The sequence below is a fragment of the Diabrotica undecimpunctata genome, chromosome 4 (genome assembly GCF_040954645.1).
Source record: "Diabrotica undecimpunctata isolate CICGRU chromosome 4, icDiaUnde3, whole genome shotgun sequence".
Taxonomy (NCBI): domain Eukaryota; kingdom Metazoa; phylum Arthropoda; class Insecta; order Coleoptera; family Chrysomelidae; genus Diabrotica; species Diabrotica undecimpunctata.
In genome coordinates this window covers 163,026,731-163,050,177 of record NC_092806.1, presented here as the reverse complement: position 1 = coordinate 163,050,177, position 23,447 = coordinate 163,026,731, and the positions used below count along the sequence as shown (strand labels likewise).

Here is a 23,447-nt window from a genome sequence, read left to right as displayed (position 1 = left end):
CGCAGAATTTATCGTGCAATGAACCTACTTAATTGGAAGCAATTTCCACTCTTATATCAATACAAACATATATCTTCATCTTCAGGTTAGATTATAAAAATTCTAACAGTCAATTGCAGTCTATTACAATTCCAAAAAATGGCACCAACCCTAATCTTATCATACAACTCTTCAGAGATCTAATTAACTCCCATTTCAATTACACAGTATACTATACAGACGCACGCGTCTAAAACTGAAAATGGAGTCGGATTGGCAATAACTAACAGCACAGAGATTATCAAACATAGAATTCCAGTTACTGCAAACAGGAGAATTCTATGCAATTTACCAAGCTATACTACACGAAAATGCAAATAAGATAAACGAAATATTAATCGTGACGGATTCTATGTAATCACTACAAATAATCAGGAAATATACACGCAGCATCCATACAAATAAAGTAAGAACTGAATTGCATACTAAAGATACAAGCATCAAGTTTCTTTGGGTCACATGACATGTTGGAATAGCAGGTAATGAAACAGCAGACAAAAATGCTAAAGAAGCTATAAACCACAACAGCATCCCCATATCACCCCAATCTATAAGACTGGATCTAAAAAGCTATTTTATAAAGCACCTGTTCGAGAACAGGTATAATAAATGAAAATCGACACCATCAAAGTTTCAGAAGATAAAAATAAGATTGGACCATGGCAACCAACCGAGATATCCAGACGAAAGCAAATAATTATTTCCCGTTTACGACTTGGACATACCCAGTTTTCTCATGAACATCTGGTTAAGAAAAAAGAACGCCCAATTTTGTGATAAGTGCGATTCACTCATTACGGTAAACCATGTGGAAAAGTGCGAAAAATTAAATCGTCACAGAATTAAAAATCATTTACTAAATGATGTTAAGACATTTTAAATTTAAAAAACACTGTAGATAACCTAGTTTGGTTTTTAAAAGACTTAAATTTACCGAGCAAAGTGACAAGTGTAATTAACTATTACCGTTCCGTTAATAACCTTTATCAGGTTGAAGTGGGTTTTTTTTGTAAATAAAAAAAGGGAAAGGACAAAAGTTCTTTTTTTGTAAAGTATTGCCTTTACCTATACCTCCGTGAAGGCATAGGTATAGGCAATATCACGTGCGTTTCTGTTTTTTTTTCTTCGTTTTTTGAATATATTTTTGTTACTTTTAACTTAACAAGGCGGCATTTCGATAGACCCAAAAATTTACCCAACTGCACCCTAGTACATATAAACTAATTCATCCTTTCGTCAAAATGCACCACAAATGGTAGCGTTCATTGGCCATATGAAATAATAAAATCCTTTTAACGTAGTTCCTTTCTAAAATACATATTCAATAGCCTACATCCAACGTCATATGGTAAACATTTTTAATAGTATTCGAAGAAGTAGTAGTTTTTGGACTTCTGCTGCGAGGTTTATCTGTGCTATTATGGCTACGTCTAAATTCGGCAACTCAGTTTTTATGTATCATAAAATGGGGTGAAATTGATCCAAAGACTCTAAATTGATAATTTTATTGCGAATAATTCTAACATTTTAATTTTCCTTGAAATCTAAGAAGCTTAACAAAGGGTTGACAACGTCGCTTTAGTTAGTAAACACTAGCGTGAAACCGGTGGTTGTTTTTTAGTTGAAGTAAGTATATTGTTTATGCTGCTAAAAAAGCTTGTTTTAATTATGGCTATATTTTAATTTAGTATTTTTAGCTTCCTAACTTTCCGGTGCCTGAGAAAAACTATAAAAAAATGTGCGATTTTAACTAAGTATCTTAATAGTTACATGTTCTCCGCCAACACATGTAAACACGCTATTTTTCAGGGTATCATAATTTACGAAAATTTGATCAGGTCTATGGGGCGAATTTGATAACATTTTTCTGAAAAAATCTTAAATTTGCTTTCTTTTCAGAAAAAATGATTCGAAATTATATGAGAAAACTTGGTGCTCGTTCATATAAGGACTATGGCGAATAAGGGTGGACAATGCTTTCCACAGAAGAAAGTTCTCGAGGAAGGATGGTCCTTATGTCGCACTGCCGAAGAATATAAAATTCCCTATGGAACCCTTAATAACCGCTATAATGTTCGACATTTAAGAAAAAATGGTGGAGAGGCGAACGAAGTAAAAACCATTTTACATCGTGCTGATAAGCGGTGAGTGAGGATTTCCCCTTAAGATATAAAACAGCCAAAAGTGTTTTCGATGCCCACGGTCGATAAGTGCCTCTTTTCAAAAACAATTTACCTGGAACTGGCTGGGTATATTCATTACTGAGACGGCATAAAGGAGAAATTACTCAAAAAGTGGCGACCAATATTAAAAGACCTAGAGGTAATATTAAAAAAAAACTTTAGTTGCCTATTTCGAGAATATGCGTAGAAAATTAGAAAATATTCCAAATTATAACATATTATTTAATTACGACCAGACCAATGTACAAAATAACTCCGAAAATAAGAAAATGATCTTTCAACGCGGCACCAAATATCCCGAATGGGTTTTTAATTTTACTAAAGCAGCAACGACTATAATGATGTGTGCTTCGGCTTCAGGGCTGCTGTTACCATCATATATAATTTATAAAGCAAAAAAAATGTGATTACAATGGACTGAAAATGGTCCAAAAGGATCACCTTGCTATAGTGACAGATACTGCTCTGTAGGTTCTCGATATCATCGCACTCATAATTAATCGATGAAAAGATTCGCAGACATTTACGTTTTGACTTTTTTACCACATGCAAAACGACTTGAAAGGCGAAAAATCATCATAGGAGACAACTTTTCCTCACATTTTACCGATGTGGTGATATCTTTATACGAATAAAGCAATGTAGGCTTTATATGTTTGGTCAAAAACTTAACACATTTGACCTAATCAGTTGATGTCGGTTGTTTTCGTCCCTTCCAGATGGCTTGGAGGGAAACCAAAGTGAGGAGAGCTCAGACTTGTAGTGTCTGCGATCTATCACAAAATATTTTAAAGACAAGCGATTGACTACCGACTTTTACAACTAGACTGGACCCTAGATTCTAAAATACGTAGATTTCTGAAAACATTTATAAATACAAAATGTAATTTAGGCATCTAATTAAGCATCTAATACTAATAGTTGTAAAGTAATAATAATTTTCTTAACTAACTAATTTGCTTTCGATGATGTAGATGCATGGCACTGCCTATCACTCACAAATTGTTTGTAAGATGTTTGTAATACTGACATAATGCTCCGTCACCGCAGATTAACTGTTATACAAGAAATAGTCTCTCGAGGACAATCGGTAACATTCGCCAAACGTCGCGCGGGTACAATGTCTCAGAAGCCTATAATATTTAGATGAGGACCTAAATAATTCTAAATTCTTTTGCGATCGACTCCAGAAGCTGTCGTGATCGACCGGTCGATCGCGATCGACTGTTTGGGCACCGCTGAAAGTGGTTGGAAAAACTGTCACCCCACATTAACCACAATAGATAATAAAGATTTTCCAAACTTGTTAAAAGCCTCCCTTCAACACATGGACAAAAAAAAACAAAAACAGAGCTATAAAACGAATTATTTTTTCGTTTCTTTCTTTGCAACAACATGAATTTACCCTTTCTCCCCCGAGAAAGTTTTAAATAAGTTACCTAGAGAAAATGAAGAAATACAGGGCCAAATCGATAACCTTTTGATACATTATCTAAAGAAGAAAACATTTAGCTGCACCATACAGGCGAAATATTAATCGAACCAAACTAAATGTCGAGCCAGGAAAAAGTGTTCTAGCTCAGCAGCCTGATAAAACTGAAAGCCACAGTGAAGAAGAGGAAGAAGGCCACCAAGTGATAACGAAACAGAAAGTGAAACGTCTAACTTGGATGAGTCTGACAATAATGATAGGGTTGAATAGTTTGCCCATAACAAGGATGACATCAAAGAAGGAATTTTTCTGTTAGTAACGGTATTGGAAGGAAGAAGGAAGAATGCCAATGAAAAGTACCTAGACGATGTAGGATATAAATCTATGGATAAAGTAAAGAAGGCCTTCAAACTGGTCGAACTTGATAAATTTGTGGTTGAAGTGAGTAATATTATTGCCACTTTTCGCTATCCAGAATTCCTTAATTTAACAGAAACAACTTGTATGTTTATAAAACGGGTTGATGTAATTGAGATGAAGAATGTCACTTTAAACTTAATATAATTTGTTCAAAGATGTTTAAAATGTTATATGTTTTTTGGTATTGTACATTGCAGTGCTAGCCTAACTTTGTAATTCGTTATTTTAAGCATATTAAAGTTTACTTTTCATGACCTGTTTCAAACGATTAAAACTTTTAGAAAATATTAGTTTTGAATGAATATGGCCATTTGGTTAAGGTTTTTGTTTTTTTTTTAAAGCATTGATAACTTTTGTTTGTGAAACCTAATTTAGGGCAGATTAGCATATTTTTGTTTTTTGTGTGAATAAAATATATCTATAAAAGCAAATTGTGGTTTAAATTGCAATGATCAATTTTGCCCCAGTATACATTTTTCATTCTTCTCAATGACTAGATGGCCTTTTATTTTCACCTTTTGTTTCATACCAAATTCTCTCATTTTCATTAATTCAAATTTTTAATTTGAAAATTTTTGGTACATTTTAATTCAAATTTATTAAATATACCCAAATCGCAAAGAATGGAGGAGTTTAAGGGAGGCCTATGTCTAGTAGTGGATGTGATAAATGAAAGCTGGATGATTCGTTTTTCAGAATGCTTACATATTTTGAAAAATATTTATAAGATGGGGTGAACATGATCGGCCGGCATTACATATTACGCTATTTTCATTCGCTTAAAAGAGGTGATCAATTTTGTCCCATTCAGGGTATGAAATTGTTCATCCAGTCGTTTGCATTTTTAGTCAAAATCTTCAAAATCTTTAGTCAAAAAAAATATTTTTTACTGAGAAATATTATGTAATATAGATCTTGTTGAATTTTAGTAAAAAGTATGTAGTGAATTTTACAATTTACTATAATAAATTTAAATGGATAATTTTGGAGTGATTAATTTCACCCCATTTTACGGTATTGAGAATTAAAAATCGGAGATCTAATTTTTATTTGAATTCGGTTAGTGGTAAGACTTTGAAATGAAACTACCTTGTCACTATTCTCAATTAAGATTTTCCATTGTTTATGCCACTTAGATTGAATAACGAAATGTTTACAACGGTTACTTAGGTATTAAAATTCAGTTTTTTTTATTTCATTACGATAGTATTATCCTTCTGCATTTTTGAAATTTTTAGCTTCCATTTCCAAATCTGCAAAGATCAAAAACAGACCTAACAATTATTCTAATTAACAATAATTTTCTCCTTTCATTATCAGACTACAAATAAAGTCTCTATTCACTGTTTTCAACTCAAGAATGTTTTGCTGAACTTAAATCAGCTTGTACGACAACGAAAAGGAGCAAGTTATTAGCCATGAGCAGTCGAACAAAAGAACATCAAAGTCATCTGAAATGTCGTTCTGATTTTTACTATGTGAAATGTCGACAAAATAGGAAGGGAAATATTTATGAGGGAACGTGACTATTGTGTAGAAATCCCTGCCTTCCTTTTGCTTCCATTTTTGCCTCGATATTTGTATTTAAGGCAGTGCAATCTCGGTGAATAAACTGCTCGTCGTAAGTTAGGAATATTGTTAGACAGTGTTTAAATAAAAGAAAAATAATTTTTGAGTGTAATAAAAGTTAAACATCAGTGCCTTTTGTTAATCCCAAAAATATACTAAAAACTTTAATAGAAGAAATGAAATTGTTAAACTTAACAAAATATATACCCAAGATATATATATATATATATATATATATATATATATATATATATATATATATATATATCTACGGCATTAAGTGAACTCCGCCCATGTTAAAATTCAGGTTCAATTGAGCTCCGTGGTCAAGTGGATACCGATATACGGAGCTCACTTGACAATTCCGTAATATTGGTTCAGTCGATTCATCAACATGTAGAGTTTAATAATTTATAAAAAATTTTTGGAGCCCCTAAATACCCCTGTATCATAAATGTATATCGTTTAGTTCACGTGTATATATTATAGGGGTCGTTCAGATCTTTTTCATTGTATATTTGAACCATACGTTTATCGGTTTAAGTAAGCTCTGAGAGTTTGGCAACTGTGCGATTATACCGTATATTTTCAACATATACCCTGAACGGTTTATATGGGCTCCTTATTTTTATCTACTATTTGTAGACAGTGTAATGTCATATGCATTACACTGTGTAACAGAGGATATCTTATTACCTGGTATAACTACGTACTAAAAGGTAACTGGTTCTTTAAAAAACAGGTATATAGATACAAAAGGATTTCGGCTTATTATTTAATGGAATGTTCGCTTGCATAGAAAATTTTATTTTTTCTGCATTTTTAGAAATGTTGTTTTTTTATTTAATATAATTTTATTAGTTCAATGCCGAATTCGATGTTTTTTTTTATTACAGAAATTTCGTAATGTATATTGTTTACGTGAGTATGTCTTTGTACGTTTTATGTAAGCACCCGATTAATAAAAACTACTTTTATTTCATCTACTCTTCTGCGATATCTTGTATAAAGCTTTTTTTATTATTTTAGTTCTGGTCTTATTTGTATACTCATATGATATCTCGATAGAAGGTTATCTCAAAATAAATATGGTTAAATGCTGCAATAGATATTTTTGTGTTTAAATGGGTAGTAGTGTGCACAAAAAAAAGAATGGTTAATTTGTCTATCAAGGTATATTCGGCAGCAGAAGCATATAGTGCAAGCGTCTATGTTTTAAAGGCGGAAGGACGTACGCCTCATTTTTAGCTGACAAGCTTGCGAAGAATATTATTTCTGGTCCTCAATTTACCTTTTAGTTTTAAACAATGATCTGTGACTGATCTTGTGGGATACAAACTATTTTCAAGAAATTTATAGGAAGTCTACAGTTCAACAATTTCATGACATTATTGGATGTTCAGTTTGTGAAAGCGTCTATGTTAGGGAAATTGAGGAGCGCACATGAGTTTTTCAGGGGTTTTGGCTGAAAATTGATTCATAGTTTATTTTTATTGTGCAATAATAGGTGTATCGTCTTTATAATATTAGTCCTATTATCTACCGGTATGAGTTGATCGTTTGGGTAAATGTTATACAGTGTAGGTGCTTTTATGCTACCCCAAGCAAGACCGTTTTTCATCTGCTATTCTTAACATTGAGTGATACAAAAAATATTCTCTTGTGTAGGCATACGCAAATAATATAAGTGAGTTTTTTATCTAAGGGGATATCATATAGTTTTTCGAGAAATATTTGGTAATTTAAGGTGTTGTAAGCGGCATTTAGATTGAAAAATACCACCCCTGATACCTGATATTTTTCGTACCCGTCTTTGATTGTATATGTAAGATTTAGCATTTGTAATCTACATGATCTTCCCTATCTATAGCCACTTTTGTTTACAGATTTCGTAATAGTGCTCAGATCCTCAATGTAGGTAGTTGTATTATTTTTCATTAAATATGTAGATGGTGGATCCAAGCTGAACATCGTTGAAAGGTTCTCTGAAAGCTGACTGGTGTTGTCCTTTCTTACTTTGAGTTATTATTTGGTTTTTTTCCGACAGAGATAGCATGTCTATATCTATAATGTGGTTTTCAGCGATAAGCTTTATACCAAATACCCTACGTTAGGCCCTATATGTGTTTCCTGCACTAGAAATGAGTCAGATTCGTATTTAGCGCATATGTCTGATAAGTTTAAGTAAAGTAAAGTTTCTTGATCTCTAGATATACCCTTAACAGTTATATACATATGTTATTAGAATAGTTGGTCCTAAAAAGGACCAATTTGACAAAATCATATTAAAGGGGTGACTGACGAATGAGCCGATTAATTATTTAATCATTACCCTGGGTATGCCCGATTGTTCTGATCTTCTTAGTACTTAAATTTTCGTAAAGGCTCGTTCTTTGAACCCCGTAAGTAATGCCTAATATTTTACTTTTTATTGAAAATTTAAATTTTACATGCCGTGTATTACTTTTTGACGATATTTCGAATCAGATTTGTATAGTAATAATTTAAGGTATTAACGAGCCTGTTTGTGGTAAATAAATAGGTTTGTGATATCGTTCGTAACTCATATATAGATAATAAAAAAATAAACAGTTAAAATAGGTGTAAAAAATTTCAACTTCATACATGGCGCCATTGTTCAGGTGATGATGGGTTTATCACAGATATCAAAGGTTACATTTTAATTCAAGGTTCTATTTGCGTATTTTCAATATTAAAAGAGTAGGAAAAGACATGTTTATGCTTTTATTTATTTTTTAAATCTATTCTATTTTCTTTCTAGAGTTCCGTCTTCTTTGAACGACCTGTGGTCTTTTTTCAATTGGGCACTTGTCTAAGGCTATGACAAATACTTTGTCCTCTGCTATTCTACATTAATATAACTGATTCATTTTCTCTTTCTTGCAGCTATTTTATTGTTTATCCTGTCAATCCTGTGTATCTTTTTCTTCTTCTTCTTCTTCTTTTTATATAGACATTACTCTGTCTATTTTTCAATGTGTCTCCAGTAAGTTGCCGTTCCATGGTTTTCGTGGTCTTCTTGCTGATCGTCTTCCTATTGGGTAACCGTCTCTTGCCATGTCTACTACTCCATTTGTTGTCATTCGGCTTATATGATCGTTCCATTCTACTCTTCTATTTCTTAACCAGTTCTTAATGTTCTTCACCTTGTATCTACATCGTATATCTGTACTTCTAGCTCTGTCCCATAGTGTCCTCTTACCATCAATTTTTCTAAGTGTTTTTATCTCTGTTGTTTCTAACATCCTTTTTGTCCTCTCTGTGTCAGGTCTTTATTTTATTTCTTCATATTGTTTCATTTAAGCAGCCTGCGGCTCTGTTTGCTCTATTCAGTGGATCTTCCACTTAAGTTTCGAGATTTCCGTAGCTAGATAATGTGATACCTAGATATTTAAACTCCATCACTTGTTCTATTATCTGACCTTCCAGCTCCAATTAACATATTAGTAAACTTGCTGTTGAAACCATGCATTTTGTCTCTTTTAAAGAAATTAACATGTTAAATTTTCTGGCGGTTATATGAAATTGGTGTAGCATACGTTGTAAATCATCTTCACTTTGAAGGAATAGTATTGCGTCGTCTGCATAGCAGATTATTTTAATTTGTTTTTCTCCCATTTGGTATCCTCTTTTATTTCTTACTTTTTTATTATTTCATCCATAATCCGGTTGAACAATAAAGGACTCAGGAAATCTCCCTGTCTTATCCCATTACCAGCTTCAATAGGGTCGGTTAGTTCTTCTTCTACTTTTACTTTTATTGTGTTGTTTTGGTATATATTTTCGATTGTTTTGATTATTCAATGAAATTGACATTAATTTGATAGTTTTCATTTTATTAGTACTGATGGTATATAACTAGCATCTGTTGGTACTATATATCAATTTGAACATGTATAAGTAAGAGCACTCTCTTGTTAGTAATTTCAGTGTAAATTATGACGAAACCAGAAGTAACCCATAATATTATCCCACACCTGAAAGGTCTGCCTCGCGGTATCTGGGAGACGCAATAATTCGCTTTTGATAGATAAAAACAAAAACCCACTAAGACGAACACAACATAAATCAAAAAAATCCGTCAACCTGTCAATAGGGACATACAATATTAGATCAATGTCTACGGATGAAAAAGTACATGAATTGGAAGAAGAATTAACAAACATAAAATGAGATATCATAGGCCTATCAGAAACTCGACGAAAAGAAGAAACCCGAATACAGCCTATGTCATACTTAAAATAAGAAGAACATCAATTAAAATTATCCAGGTATATGCCCCCATGACAGCTTATGATGACGAAGATATCGAACTATTTTATGAAGATATATCAAAGGCTATGGAAGAACATAAAAATCGTCTTATACTACTAATTCGAGATTTCAATGCCAAACTGGGTAGAAAACTAAACAAGGAAGAAACTAAAACAGGAGATTTCGGGTATGGTCAGAGAAATGATAGAGGTGCTACTTTGATGAACTACCTAGAAGAAAAGCATCTATATGCTTTGCAATGAACTCCTTTTACAAAAAGAAGCCCCAACGAAAGTGGACATGGATCAGCCCTAATGGATCCACAAAAAATGAGATCGACTACATACTGTCCACGGAACGATATATCATTAAAGTTGTAACAGTTCTTAACAGATTCACAACAGGTAGCGATCACTGGATGGTCAGAGCAAAAATTAGTGTTGACGGTAACTACGAAATGAAAAAAAAATAATTAAAACCTGGGATCTAGTAGATAGAAACAAACTAGGGCAATATAAAGAGATATACAAAGACCTATTAAAAGAACAACTTACTTAAAAATTAGACAGTGATGACAAAGATATAGATGAAATAGACAACATACTTACAGCAACGATGATTACATCAGGAAAAGAAATAGCAAAAAAGGATCTAAAAAAGAACAACTATATATCAACAGAAACAAGGAAGCTTATGGATAAAAAAAGGAAGCTATAGAATATGTAGAAATCAATAAAACAATAAGCAGAATGATAAGAGAAAATAAGAGAAAAGAACAAGAAATAAAAATAGAAAAAGTAATACAAAAATATGAAATGCTTAAGACCGAAATTAGGTAAGTGTGAAATAAACAAAATAAAAGATGAAAACGGACTAGAAACAAACATTAAAGATGACATTATAAATATTATCCACCATTTCTACTCAGAACTATATAAAACAAAAAAGGAACCACCAGAAACAATTAAAAACCAACTTAAAGCTAAAGTAAAAAATGTCAACTCAGCTACAGCCAGAAATAAGCAAATCAGAAATATAGAAAGCACTGAAAGAAATGAAAAACAACAAATCGCCTGGAAAAGATGGAATAACTGCAGATATGCTGAAATATGGTGGAAAAGTGGTAATTAACACTCTACATTCCCTTTTTAACAAGATATTAAAAGAAAAAAGAATCCCAATCAACTGGAAGGAATCCGTAACCATTATCCTACACAAGAAAGGGGATAAAGCAGATATAAAAAAACTACCGTCCCATAACACTCCTCAATGTAATGTATAAACTCCCAACAAAAATTTTAACCAATAGATTGACGACAAAATTCGATGGAAACCCAACAAGCTGGTTTTAGAAAGGGATTCAGCAAAAGTGACCATTTACTAAGTATGAAAATACTTATAGAACGAGCAAATGAATACCATATTCCTCTATATATAGCGTTCATACATTTCGAAAAGGCTTTCGACAGTGTCGAACATTGGGCAGTGAAAAGTTCTTTGATTAACAGCAGAATTTACAACAGATATACGGAACTAATAGCCAATATATATAAGGAAGCCAAAACAACAATTAAAGTATATGAATAAACAAAATCAATACAAATAAATAGAGGCGTGAGACAGGGTGACACAATATCACCGAAACTTTTTAATCAGGCTGTGGAAGATATTTTTAAAAGATTAGAATGGGAAGAGAAAGGTATAAAAATTTGTGGACAACACTTGAACCATCTAATATACGCTGATGACATCGCATTGATAACAGATAAATGAGAAGAATTATTTGAAATGATGAAAGAACTGGACGTAGAAGCTGGAAAGATAGGCCTTATTATGAATTACAGCAAGACCAAAATTATAACAAATACAGATGAAAACATCACAATGAGGTTCGGACAAGATGAAGTAGAACAAGTTCAGGATTATATATATCTGGGTCAAACTATAAAACGTAACAAAAAAAACCAAACAGCAGAGATAAAAAGACGAGTTAGACTGGCATGGGCGGCATTTGGCAAACTAAGCTACATTCTTAAAAACAAAAGATATCCACAGCATCTTAAGACTAAAGTATACAATCAATGCGTACTCCCTGTTCTAAATTATGGTTCTCAAATGTGGACATTTACAAAAACAAACATGGACATAACCATAAAAACCCAAAGAGCAATGGAAAGACAAATGTTGCACATAAGACTAATGGATAAAAAGAGAAACAAGTGGATAAGAGAGAAAACAAAAGTGAGGGATGTTAGACAAGAAGTTGCAAAAAGAAGACAAAAAGAAGACCAATGGAACAAAATTCTTATAAGTTGGAGACCGTGGGAATATAAACGAAGCAGAGGAAGGTCCCAAATGAGATGGGCAGATGATATCAAGAAGCACGTGGGCTCTAGGTGGATAACTATACCGACAGACAGAGAAGAATGGAAAAGGATTGGGAAGGCCTATGTCCAAAGATGGACCGAAAAAGGCTAATTAGATAGAGACAGATTCTCCCCGTGTGATCTTAGTATTTCCGTTGATTGAATAGTATAGGGTATCCAATATTTTAATTAATGGTATGTCAGAGTTTTATAAATTTTATATATATTTGCAAAATGAAGAAGAAAGTTAAGCACAGGCAGTTAAACAGCTGATCTGTCAATTTAGAAGTAAGAGCAAGTACCAACTTGCTGAAAAGCATACCATACACAAAAGGGATAATAAAATGTACTACACAAACTATAGCGATATGAGCTATATATAAGCTATATATCTATTAATTATTAGGATATACAATATTTTTTCTAATACACCTGAAACGATTGAGTGAATAATCAATTATTGACTATTAGGCAGTTAATTAGAAATGTTGGGAATACAAAAAAATCATTAAACTAGTTATTTATAGATTTTAAACAAACACTGATATAATCATAAGAATAAAACTATGAAATACCATGGCAGAACTAGGCTTACCTAATAAACTAATTAATAAAGTATCTTACTGTCGACTTATTTTCAAATGTACTGCAAAGAGCTTTAAAAAATGTGAACGAATTATTAACAGCTGTTTTGAAAACTAAATATTATGAGACGAATTGGGGATATTATATTACACAAACTAAACCGCTTGCCTACAAAAAATATTAGGAAAATATGATACGACGCGAAAGACTAATGACTTTACAGCTAATTGCCACATAAGTATCAATGTAACTATAGCTCGCAAAATGGGTTCAATTACATTGCAATTTTTAAATTTTTCGTGATAAAATGAAGTGACTGATTGTTGTTTTGAAAAGGTAAGTTGTTTTTTATTTTTGTATTCCTATCATCTGATATTGTAATATCAACAACATTTTTCATAATATATTCTGAAATGCGCTTTCTCTTACTGATAACGAACAAAAGTTTTATTACCTTCTCGTTAATATAATTATGTAGGAATTAAGAATTTTATCTTGTTCTTACTATAGTGCTAAAGCACAAATGTAGTCATAGTCTACCGTATTTTTTTCATAGTGGTCATAGTTTTTAATTGTAGTATAGCTTATGTGTTTATAATAACTAGTGCAGAGAAAATAATAAAAATTTTTACCCTGTGCTTTATGTTTATTATCCTTTATTGTATTGGAACATCTAGAAGTATAGCAATACATTTTAATTGTTGAACAAAAGAGAAAATAAAAACACTTTTTGTGGTGTGCCACTTAACCATACACAAAATTGTACACAAATAGTCAAATGGTAGTAAAAGTTTCCGATATAGGCCGCCAGACGGTAGAGGCACCGCCGCGCTCTATGTCTATACTATGATTTTCATACAGTTTTCGGATCAGATTTTTTCAAGACATCAAATTACATTTTCTTTTTGCCTTTCTTTATTTAGGCTATCCGCTACTGTTTTTTTTTTCAGCGTTTCTTCTTAATCTACATTAATGTTATTATATTTACAATTCTTTCTGGAACGAGCTATAATTTTTCTCAAATAACCATTTTGTGTGGTTTAGTCGCCTTAAGGTTTAGCATGCTTTGTCAGATGCTCTTTAAAGTCCCTTTTAATATTAATATCGTTTGAGAAATTTTTCCCAGATACTTATATTTCGTTTTGATTTTCAATCTTCTTTTAATGTTAGTTTAAATGGTCCAGTAGTGTGTTCGTACAGTTCAGTTATAAGCAAAATTAGGTGTTGTTGTACACCTAATTCTTTTAGTATCAGTCATAAGTGTATCCATTTGAGTCTGTCGAACGCTTTACGATAATCTATAAAACAAATCCATAGTGGGATATTGAATTCCCTAGACTTTTATACTTTTTTTTTGGACTATTATAATAATAGCTTTAAAATTAAATGTTTAGTGAAAATCTCTACGCGACTTTAATGCATTAAATATTTTAATTAAAAATCGACATATCTATTGAAATTAGGCAGTAAAAAAGTATGTTATTAAAGATTGATTTATAAATTATTGTAGTTTAAATTCAACTACGCTATAAAACAAACATTGCATGTCATAAACTGCAGTAATCCAAAAATTACAAAGATCTCCCTGTTGTTTGAGTTTTCTTTAATTATATTAATAGGGTAACAAGCATTATAATCCTACCGAAGGAGCTTCTACTTTCATAAACTGTTACACGATTACTCTATCCGATGTACGTACATTTATGAACTAAATGTTTTAGTGACAATGCCTTTTAATAAAAAATACTAATTAATAAAAATGGAAACTTAACTTTTCCACGTTTATAATAGACACTTTCTTATGTTTAAAAATATATTAAACAAGTAATATAAATTACCGCCTTGTTTATTAAAACTAAAAAGTAAAATAAAGTTATGTGTCGGTTAACAATTTATATTTAACTACATTAGCCAAATAATCCTGAAATTCCTCCATGACTAAATTGATGGATATTTAAATAAATTTCAAGTTCCAAAATGTACCAGCTGTAAAATTTGAAAATCTACTACTAATACAATTATTGGCAACATCTCAGGAGATTAGAAGTGTACGCAAAATGGTAAATACGGATCCCACAAATGATTTATCCTGTTGTGGAGTCCACTTAATCCTACATGTTGGTCGGAGTCTAAATAAAGCGCTACTTAGATAATACTATACACGGTGTATATTCTACTGGAGTTAGTATGATACCGTTTTAGAACGGAGCTCAGATTAACCGCTAGATGTATATATATATATATATATATATATATATATATATATATATATATATATATATATATAAATTAAACCAAATAATTTTGTGATACTAAACTATGAAATAATTTATTAAAAAAGAATAAAAAAAAAGATTATTAAAGTCAAACAATTTTATAATTAATCAAAATTAGATATTATATATGCTAATTCGTTTAATTAAAATTACAAATTCATTAAAATTCCTATACACATTATCAATAATTGTTTGGACTTGCATTCAAATAAAAGATCTCTTCTTTGTGTTTTCTTTTTTAAATTAAATCATGACAAAATTACTCTTTTAAAACATATTCTTTTAATTTTTTTATATCTGAATTAAAAATTGTATTTATTGTAAAACGAAATCACTGAATAAAACATAAAAAACACCAAATTAATTATGATCTAGTTATGATCGTGGTTGAAAGTTTTTGGTGATTATATGACAAACTAATCTTTTATTTTCAAGAATTCTCTACTGGCTCCTTTTCTTCTTACGACTGTGATCTGCCCACCTTTTGTTCGTGTAGTTATCGCCCATTATTAAAGATAAGCATTTTTCATAGCATATGGCTTAATACTAAGAAACTAAGCGTCGAGTACATTTTATACAAAAAACACATTTAACGATATTTTAATGAAGTAATTAATAGTGTTTTGAATTTTTAGGACTGTAACCGTTGAAGAAGCTCAAGCATATTGTGATAGTCAAGACGCCTCGTGTACATTCGTAGAAACATCGGCCAAGAAAAACTTTAGAGTGGAAGAAGTGTTTTACCAATTGTTTTTAGTAGCCCACTTACCGTTAGAGATGGCGCCCAATCACCACAAACGAGTAAGCGCTAGCTTCGGATCGCCCAGTCCCTTACCGCCACCTACGCCAGTTCATCAGAGTAAAAAATATCATTTATCTGTAAAAAGGAAACTTAGCGATGCGTTAGGGGTAGTTACGCCAAATGCGAGAAGACCCAGTATAAGGACGGATCTTATGATCATGAGAAATAAGACTTCCAGGCGAGGAGACAACTCCGGAGCTTCTAATAATAATTCTAAATGGTGGAAAAAAAGTGGTGATGTCTGTAGTTTACAGTAATATTTTCTACTTTGGATTAGTTATTTAGCTCCGTGTATATAGCTTGTTGTTAACGGTTATAAATAATTGTTGTTAAAGATGACGCTAGCAGAATCAAAATACATTGATGGACAAAAATCAGGATAATAATTCATACGAGTATTTACAAATTTAACGCTGGCAATGGTATAATGGATATTTGTTTCCGTATAGATTTCTGTTATTTGTTTATTTTATGTTTATTTATTTTAAATCTCTCGAATGTTTTACTAGTTAATTAAAAAATCAGTCCATCTTCAGTTAACCTAAAAATTTACGTTTAGCCCTTTATTTATTATATCATTTTCATGTTCAGACATGGAAAAATTTTAACAATACAAGATAAAGATTTTTAAAAGAATAGGGAATATAAAGAATAGGTTTTGCTGATAATATTTAAAAAAAGGAAATATACTATATTTTCTCTTAATAATATATTATAGTCCAGTCGTGAGAGAGTTGACCCCTAAAAATCATACGAACAAGCTAAATTTTACCAAGAATATTAATTTTGAGACCCCAAAAAGGTGCAAAAAATTTTACCGCCTGACTTTCCCCTAAAACGTATGAGAGTAAAAACGCAAAAAGTAGATTTACCAAGAATATGTACGCCGTAGAAAAAAACGTTTCAAATAAAAAATGTAGCTGAGATAATTTTTAACAAAAATGTTTATTAGCACTTTTTCTGTAGAAAAAACCGTTCTCTCAGAAACAAGGTCTGAAGCGACTGTCAAATTTGAATGTCAGTTACATGCGCGAAATCAATGTTCAATACGATTTGTATCAGCTCGACGGTGAAAATTTAATATCTTTTGATCCAAGTATCGTATCGACAAAAATCAAGTTGCGTTTTAATGATAGAGTGCTGCTTTCGTATGTAATTTTTGTATGTTACAGCAAATGAACTCAGGTTTTATATAGGTGTTAAATAAATAAAAATGGCGCGACTTTTGCCATTTTTTACGATTCTCGTGAGATCAATAAAATTAATCAGTTTTATTGACCAGTCGAAGTAAAAATTCTATTTTTTGAGATCAATCTTTAAAACCTACGACATGAAATTTTAATTTTGAGTTGTGACAACAAATATGAGGCATTTGAAATATGAATAAACACTCGAATCAAAAGATATCGAATTTTTACCGTGGAGTTGATACAAATTATATTTAAAAAATTGAATTCCCGCGCGTAACTGACATTTAAAATCAACGATAGCTTCAAGCCATGTTTCTGAGAATACGGTTCACTCTACAAAAAAAGTGCTAATAAACATTTTTGTTAAAAATTATCTTAGCTACATTTTTTATTCATCATTATTCTGACTTTACAACCCTGCGTGGGTCCTAGCCTCCTCAAGAATTTTTCTCCAGTCGGCCATATCCATCGCCTTTCTCCGCCAAGTACGTATTCCCATATTTCTCATGTTTTTATCGATGTTATCAAGGAACCTTGTTCTGGGTCTTCCTCTTCTTCTCTGACTTTCCTCAACATTTTTTATTTAAAACGTTTTTTTCTACGACGTATGGATTCTTGGTAAAACGATTTTTTTGCGTTTTTACCCCCCTACGAGGGGGGTTTTAGGGGGAAGCCAGGAGGTAAAAGTGGTAAACTTTTTTGCATCGTTTTGGGGTCCCAAAATTAATATTCTCGGCAAAATCCAGCTTGTTTGTATGATTTTTAGAGGTTTACTGGCATTTTCGTCTCTGACGACTGGAGTAATTAATATGTTGTTTTGTCGAATATTTTTTATACACTTTTGACCCTTGACGTGCATATACGTAAAAATTTGTAACAAATTAATGAAAATGGCATCTCAAAGTAATACCCAATAATTGTTTAAATCTTGAGAGAGTGCTTGAAAGCAATTACAAGAAATTTGTAGATAATCAAAATAAAACAAATAAAAGTTTGTTATTGAATATGAATATTTCAAATCAAATTGTCCGAAATTTTTGTTCAGAAATGTAAAAAATGATTTCAAAATTTGCTCTTATCTTAACATTATACAAACTATGTGCGGGTAAAATTCTCAAGAAATTCTTTAATAATCTTTTTCTCAATAAAGTTGAAAATATACAAAATATCATGTTAAGTGGACCAAGTGTAGCTCTTGTAGACGGTAAGTACATCTTTGAAAATCAATAATAATTGTAAGATCATTAAAAATTACTGTATATTTTTTAATATTTTGTCCAAGTTATCAGCAAGAAACATTATCAGAATTCTGGCAAGTTTGGGATTAAATTTACTGAGAGTGTCGATGTTTCTTGTTCCTGGCATTTGCCCATTTTCATTAGATTCTTAATATAATTACAATTTTCAATCACCATGTATCTTTTGTTATTAGTTTTTGGGTAGTATGCCTAAGTAGTAACTTATTATTATAGTACATTTTAAAATGATTAATAGTACAAATTTTATTGCACGTGAGATAAAACCAAATATAACATCATAAAACTGTGACGGAGATTTTCTAAAATAAAATTTTCAGCGTTGTTCTGAAAATGTTCGGGCTTAATCTAAAATTTTTAAACATACCAATTTATTTCAATTCTCGTCTTAAACTTTGTAGTCATTTTAATCAACAAATGATATAAGTACGTAATCTCTATAGGGACACAATATTTACAATTTCCAAAAAGGAGAGGGTCTATTTACGTCCTCAACTTTCTTAGAAAGGAATAAAATTTAGTTAAGGTTGTGTTTGTAAAGTCCTGTAATTATAACACGCAAAACTGGTAGTTCTATAATAAAAAGCGATATTAATAAGTGAATTTTTGCAGTAAAAATGTCACAAACGTCTAATTTTACTCTTGTGATAATAAAGTGTAATTTTACCGTGCTAATGAAAATTTTATTGTTAAATGCATGTGATGGTCGTGTACATAAATATTTTATAAGTACTGATTGAAATATATTTTCTAAGTGATATGACCGGAGTTGGAGAAGCAACTATTTATAGACTTAAAGCAATGAAAGAGTGGAAGTATTACAGAAACACCTAAAACGTCAACAGGGAGAAACTTCATTCATATAGACGATACTGTGAAACAAGAGAAGTCCATTCATTTTATTTACAAAAAAGATGTCTATTTTGGATAAAGTTTTAGTAGGCATTAATGAAAACGAATCTTTGCCAAATATTAAAAGAGATAAATTGTGAAAATCTTTATGTGAATTAGGATTCGTTTATGGGAATAAAAAAAGAAATTCTGCGTTCATAGAGAAAAAAAAATATTTGTTGAAGGGGGCCAAGGCAAAAATATTTTTTATTTAGATAAAACCTGGATAAATGAAGAGCATTTTGTAAAAAAAGTTTGGCAAGATAAACTGATTACAAATGCTCGTTAGACATTTATAGATTTGTTTACGGTCTAAAAATTTTTAAATTGTAAGGATAGCCCTCCAATTATTACTCATATTGAAGTAGGTAAAGGATTTTTTGATGGAGGCTTGCTAGATTTTATTTTAAATTTTACTAACAACTACCATGAAAAAATGACCGCTGATATGTTTGAGGAATATTTCATTCAAATAAAAGATTTATTACCAAGCAATTCTGTAATAGTCATGGACAATGCCAGTTACCATTCAAGATTAAAGTAACCGTTACATAACACTAAATGGAGAAAGCAAGAACTCTTGGATTGGCTAATAACCAAAGAAATAGTAGTGCCAGCAGCAAATTTACTCAAAAAAGAGCTATGCAGAAATTATTGACCAACATTTAAGAACTTTAGTGTAGATAATATTGCAAAAGAACATGACATTAATGTGATGCGATTACCACCTACTCACCACACTGTGAACTTAACCCCATAGAACTAATCTGGGCTCAAATGAAAGGATTGTCGGGAGAAATAATATATTTAAACTTCAAAAGATGTTCGTCAACTATTATCTGACTCCATATCAAAAATTTCATCTGACAAATGGCAAAAAGCTACAAGACGTGTCATAGCAGAGAAGGAAACATTTTATAAACTCGATGTTAATAGTCCTCTATTTATTTCTGTGGGAAATAAGAAACTGATGATAATGATGCCTCCTTGTCGGAGGAAGACAACTTATGTTATTTAGGTATGTAATTATAAATTTACATTACTAATTATAAGATGACGCTAGTACACGAAACATATTTATTACTAAATTGTAAGGAAATATCCTAAACCAATATTTAGTAGTTTTATAAAAATTGATGTAGGTACGTAATATTGGCATTTTAGTTTTTTATATTAAAGAAATTTTATGTTCTCTATCATTGTGGTGTTTAGTTATTGTTTAATCCCTTAGGGTTTGCTCATTTGCATTTTATGATGTATTGTATTTGAGGTTTGTCGGGGTGTCATATTAAATAGTGAAAATTAAAATAAGAAGGTATCAATTATTACGGTTTTTCTGCATTGAACAACCCTATATAAAATTTTGCTATAAAATTTGTTTACTTTACTCCGTGGCGTTACAACCCTTCGTGGGTTTTAGCCGACTTGATAACATGCCTCCACTGTTTTCTGTTATAAAATTTGTGCTATCAATCATTTTCAAACGTACTACATGTATTTTTATCTTCTTTAGTCTCTTCTTGTTTTCTTTATCTACTAAATACATTTACTTCATTTTTTAAACATTTTACATATATCCAAAAAGCGCACAATGAAAAACGAAAGAAAATAATCGAGCCAAAGACAAAAATAGTAAAAGAAGCAAAATATTTCAACCCAGATAAAAAAAATTAAATGTAATAAATAATAATTAAGCAATTAAAATCTCCTTGCAATCATTTTCCATCCTTGAGACATTTGAATGTATTTTTTAAAGATTTTGAGTATTAATCGTTCTAAATTTTGTTGAATTTAATATATAAAATTGGCAATAAAATGATTTACACTTCTGAGAGCTGAATAACGCGTAAAGTGTTGTAAATGTTTTATGTATATTTAAAATTTTTGGAAATTCACACTTATGTTTAGAGCGAGCTTTAGTGATAACTAAATGTTACTAAGTTGAATTACAAGTATGCCACGACAGACTAGCAGACCTAAAGCAGACAATACTCAAAATATAAAATTATAATCGTTTTAAATTATTGTTATTGTTAACAATCTTGTTTTAAAAATATGTTAACAATATTAATATAAGTGTGTTTTTCCATAAAAATCGTTAGCTAAAAACTAAACTCAAATTTTTACTGGTTCCATTTGGTATTTACTAGATTTTTCAGAATTATCTATTACCAAGTATAGCATTTTTCCAACGCAGGTCTCACCACACTTTTGTATATCTTTCCTTTTATTCCTTCCTCGATTTTTCGGTAACAATGTACCCCACTCATTCGCTTTCAGTTAAACTAACCAGATTGTATCCTATGGGCAATGTATTGATCTAGTGTTTTATTTTTTATTAAACTTTGATGAAAACCAATCGTCACTGGAAAACTTTCGGTCAAATTAACAATGGTCTTTAGTTTGGTATAAGCTTACTCATAAATATCCTTCACCAGCTTTTCGTACTTCTCAGGAACCCATTTTTCTTTGATATTCCCCATACCTTTTGTCTAAGTGCTGTATCGACCTATGTTTCTCAAGATCCATAAATACTACTGTAGTTTTCTTTTCTTCTTCTCTTCTTCTTCTCTTTCTATCAACTGTCTTGAAGCAAATAATGCATTCGTTTTCCTCCTTCCTGGCATAAACTCAAACTGTTTTTCTCGTATCGGTGTCTCCCTTCTTATCCTTCGCTCTACAGTTCTCTCTCAAATATTCATTGCGTACGACATTAACTTTATTCTTCTATAGTTTTGACAGTCCTCAACTTCCCCTTTGTCTTTATATACTAATACCATCACGTTTTTCCTCCATACATTGGGCATCGTTTTTCGTTTTTTCTTCCTTATATAACCCGATCATTACAATACAGGTATTCCTGTTGTGTTATTTGGGATAATGTGCCCTTTTCCGTCCATGGTAATGAAAACCTGTAACGAAATATATTTTAATGCACTAAGATACTTTATTTCGCAAACATTACGTTGTTTACATTTTACGACTAATATCGAGGCATATTTTATAAACACAAGTTTGCGATCTACAGTACTGTTGGAAAGTAACATACTACAATTAATTATTAATTATTGATTCTTATTCTAATCCAGCCCGCGTATAAATACTTTTACGTATACAAACAAATATGTGTGTTTTCAATGTCACTAATTCACTTTGTGTTCCACCCGGTTCAATGTAACTTCAATTATAAATCATTCGTATTTAAGGGTTAATGCTTAAGGGTTAAAAGGTTACTACATTGCATCAGGTCCTACTGCTTTACCATGACAACCTCATCTCTCGTCTTCCCCGGTATTACATTCTCATTTGGAATCCCGTCTCTCCTCTGGTCTTCTTCATTTAACAACTTTCTAAAGTGTTCATACCAACAAAAACTGGAGAGGCCAACATGTATCTTAAGCCCATAAAAGATGTTGCTGGTTGGAATATCAAGTATATAGGTACCGGACAAACCTCCATTATCGTCGCTGCTGATTAAAGCGTTATTGCATGGGGAGCTTCACCTTGTTATGGGGAACTCGGCTTGTGAGATATGCAGAAGACGAGTATTAAACCAAAAAAGTCAATAAACTGTACTGGTGCAAACGTAACAAGCCTTACCATGGGCATCTTTTTTACCCTTCCGTCGTATCAGAGGAAACCCCGAACAAAAACAAAAATTGGAAGCAATAAAAAAATATGCACCTTAGATATAAGAAACTATGAAACACTTAGGTAGTAAGTTATTCCATGTATTTATGTCACTAAAGATATTACCGTAAGAGCAATCGACAGCTTACACACTTACCTTTTTCTTTGAAGTGAAATAAAAGTATGAACGAAAAACCATCCAAGCGAGTGGCATTAGGGAATTTTTTCTAACTTTAGCTGATTTAGTAACGATAAAAATGTTGCGTTGTTTAAATTTCTTTTGTTTGGTCTAACTCACAAGAACCTGAATTGTGGTAATACTGTAGTTGGCTGCATAAATATTGTATGTAGGTACACTGAATGAAGCTTGAGATAACGCAGATTTTCTATATCAAAGGGAATCTACTGTATCTGTATCTATACTGTAAAGCTAATATCATTCCAGTGCAGCCTGAAATGACAACCTTTATGCTGACTTGTAATGAAAAACTAAAATAATTCTTTATTCCTTTGGTATCCATCCCACGTGTAGT

The 23,447-nt window shown here is 31.5% G+C and overlaps 1 protein-coding gene across 1 annotated transcript in view; it reads left to right on the top strand.

Moving 5' to 3' along the window:
• The window catches only part of LOC140440397 (GTP-binding protein Rhes), an 81,572-nt gene extending 58,664 nt beyond the window's left edge, over positions 1-22,908 (top strand). Inside the window, exon 5 of the mRNA XM_072530872.1 lies at positions 15,781-22,908. Coding sequence (XP_072386973.1) covers positions 15,781-16,204 — 424 coding nt within the window. The 3' untranslated portion in view covers positions 16,205-22,908. The remainder of the gene's footprint in view (positions 1-15,780) is intronic.
• The last annotated feature ends 539 nt before the right edge of the window (positions 22,909-23,447 follow it).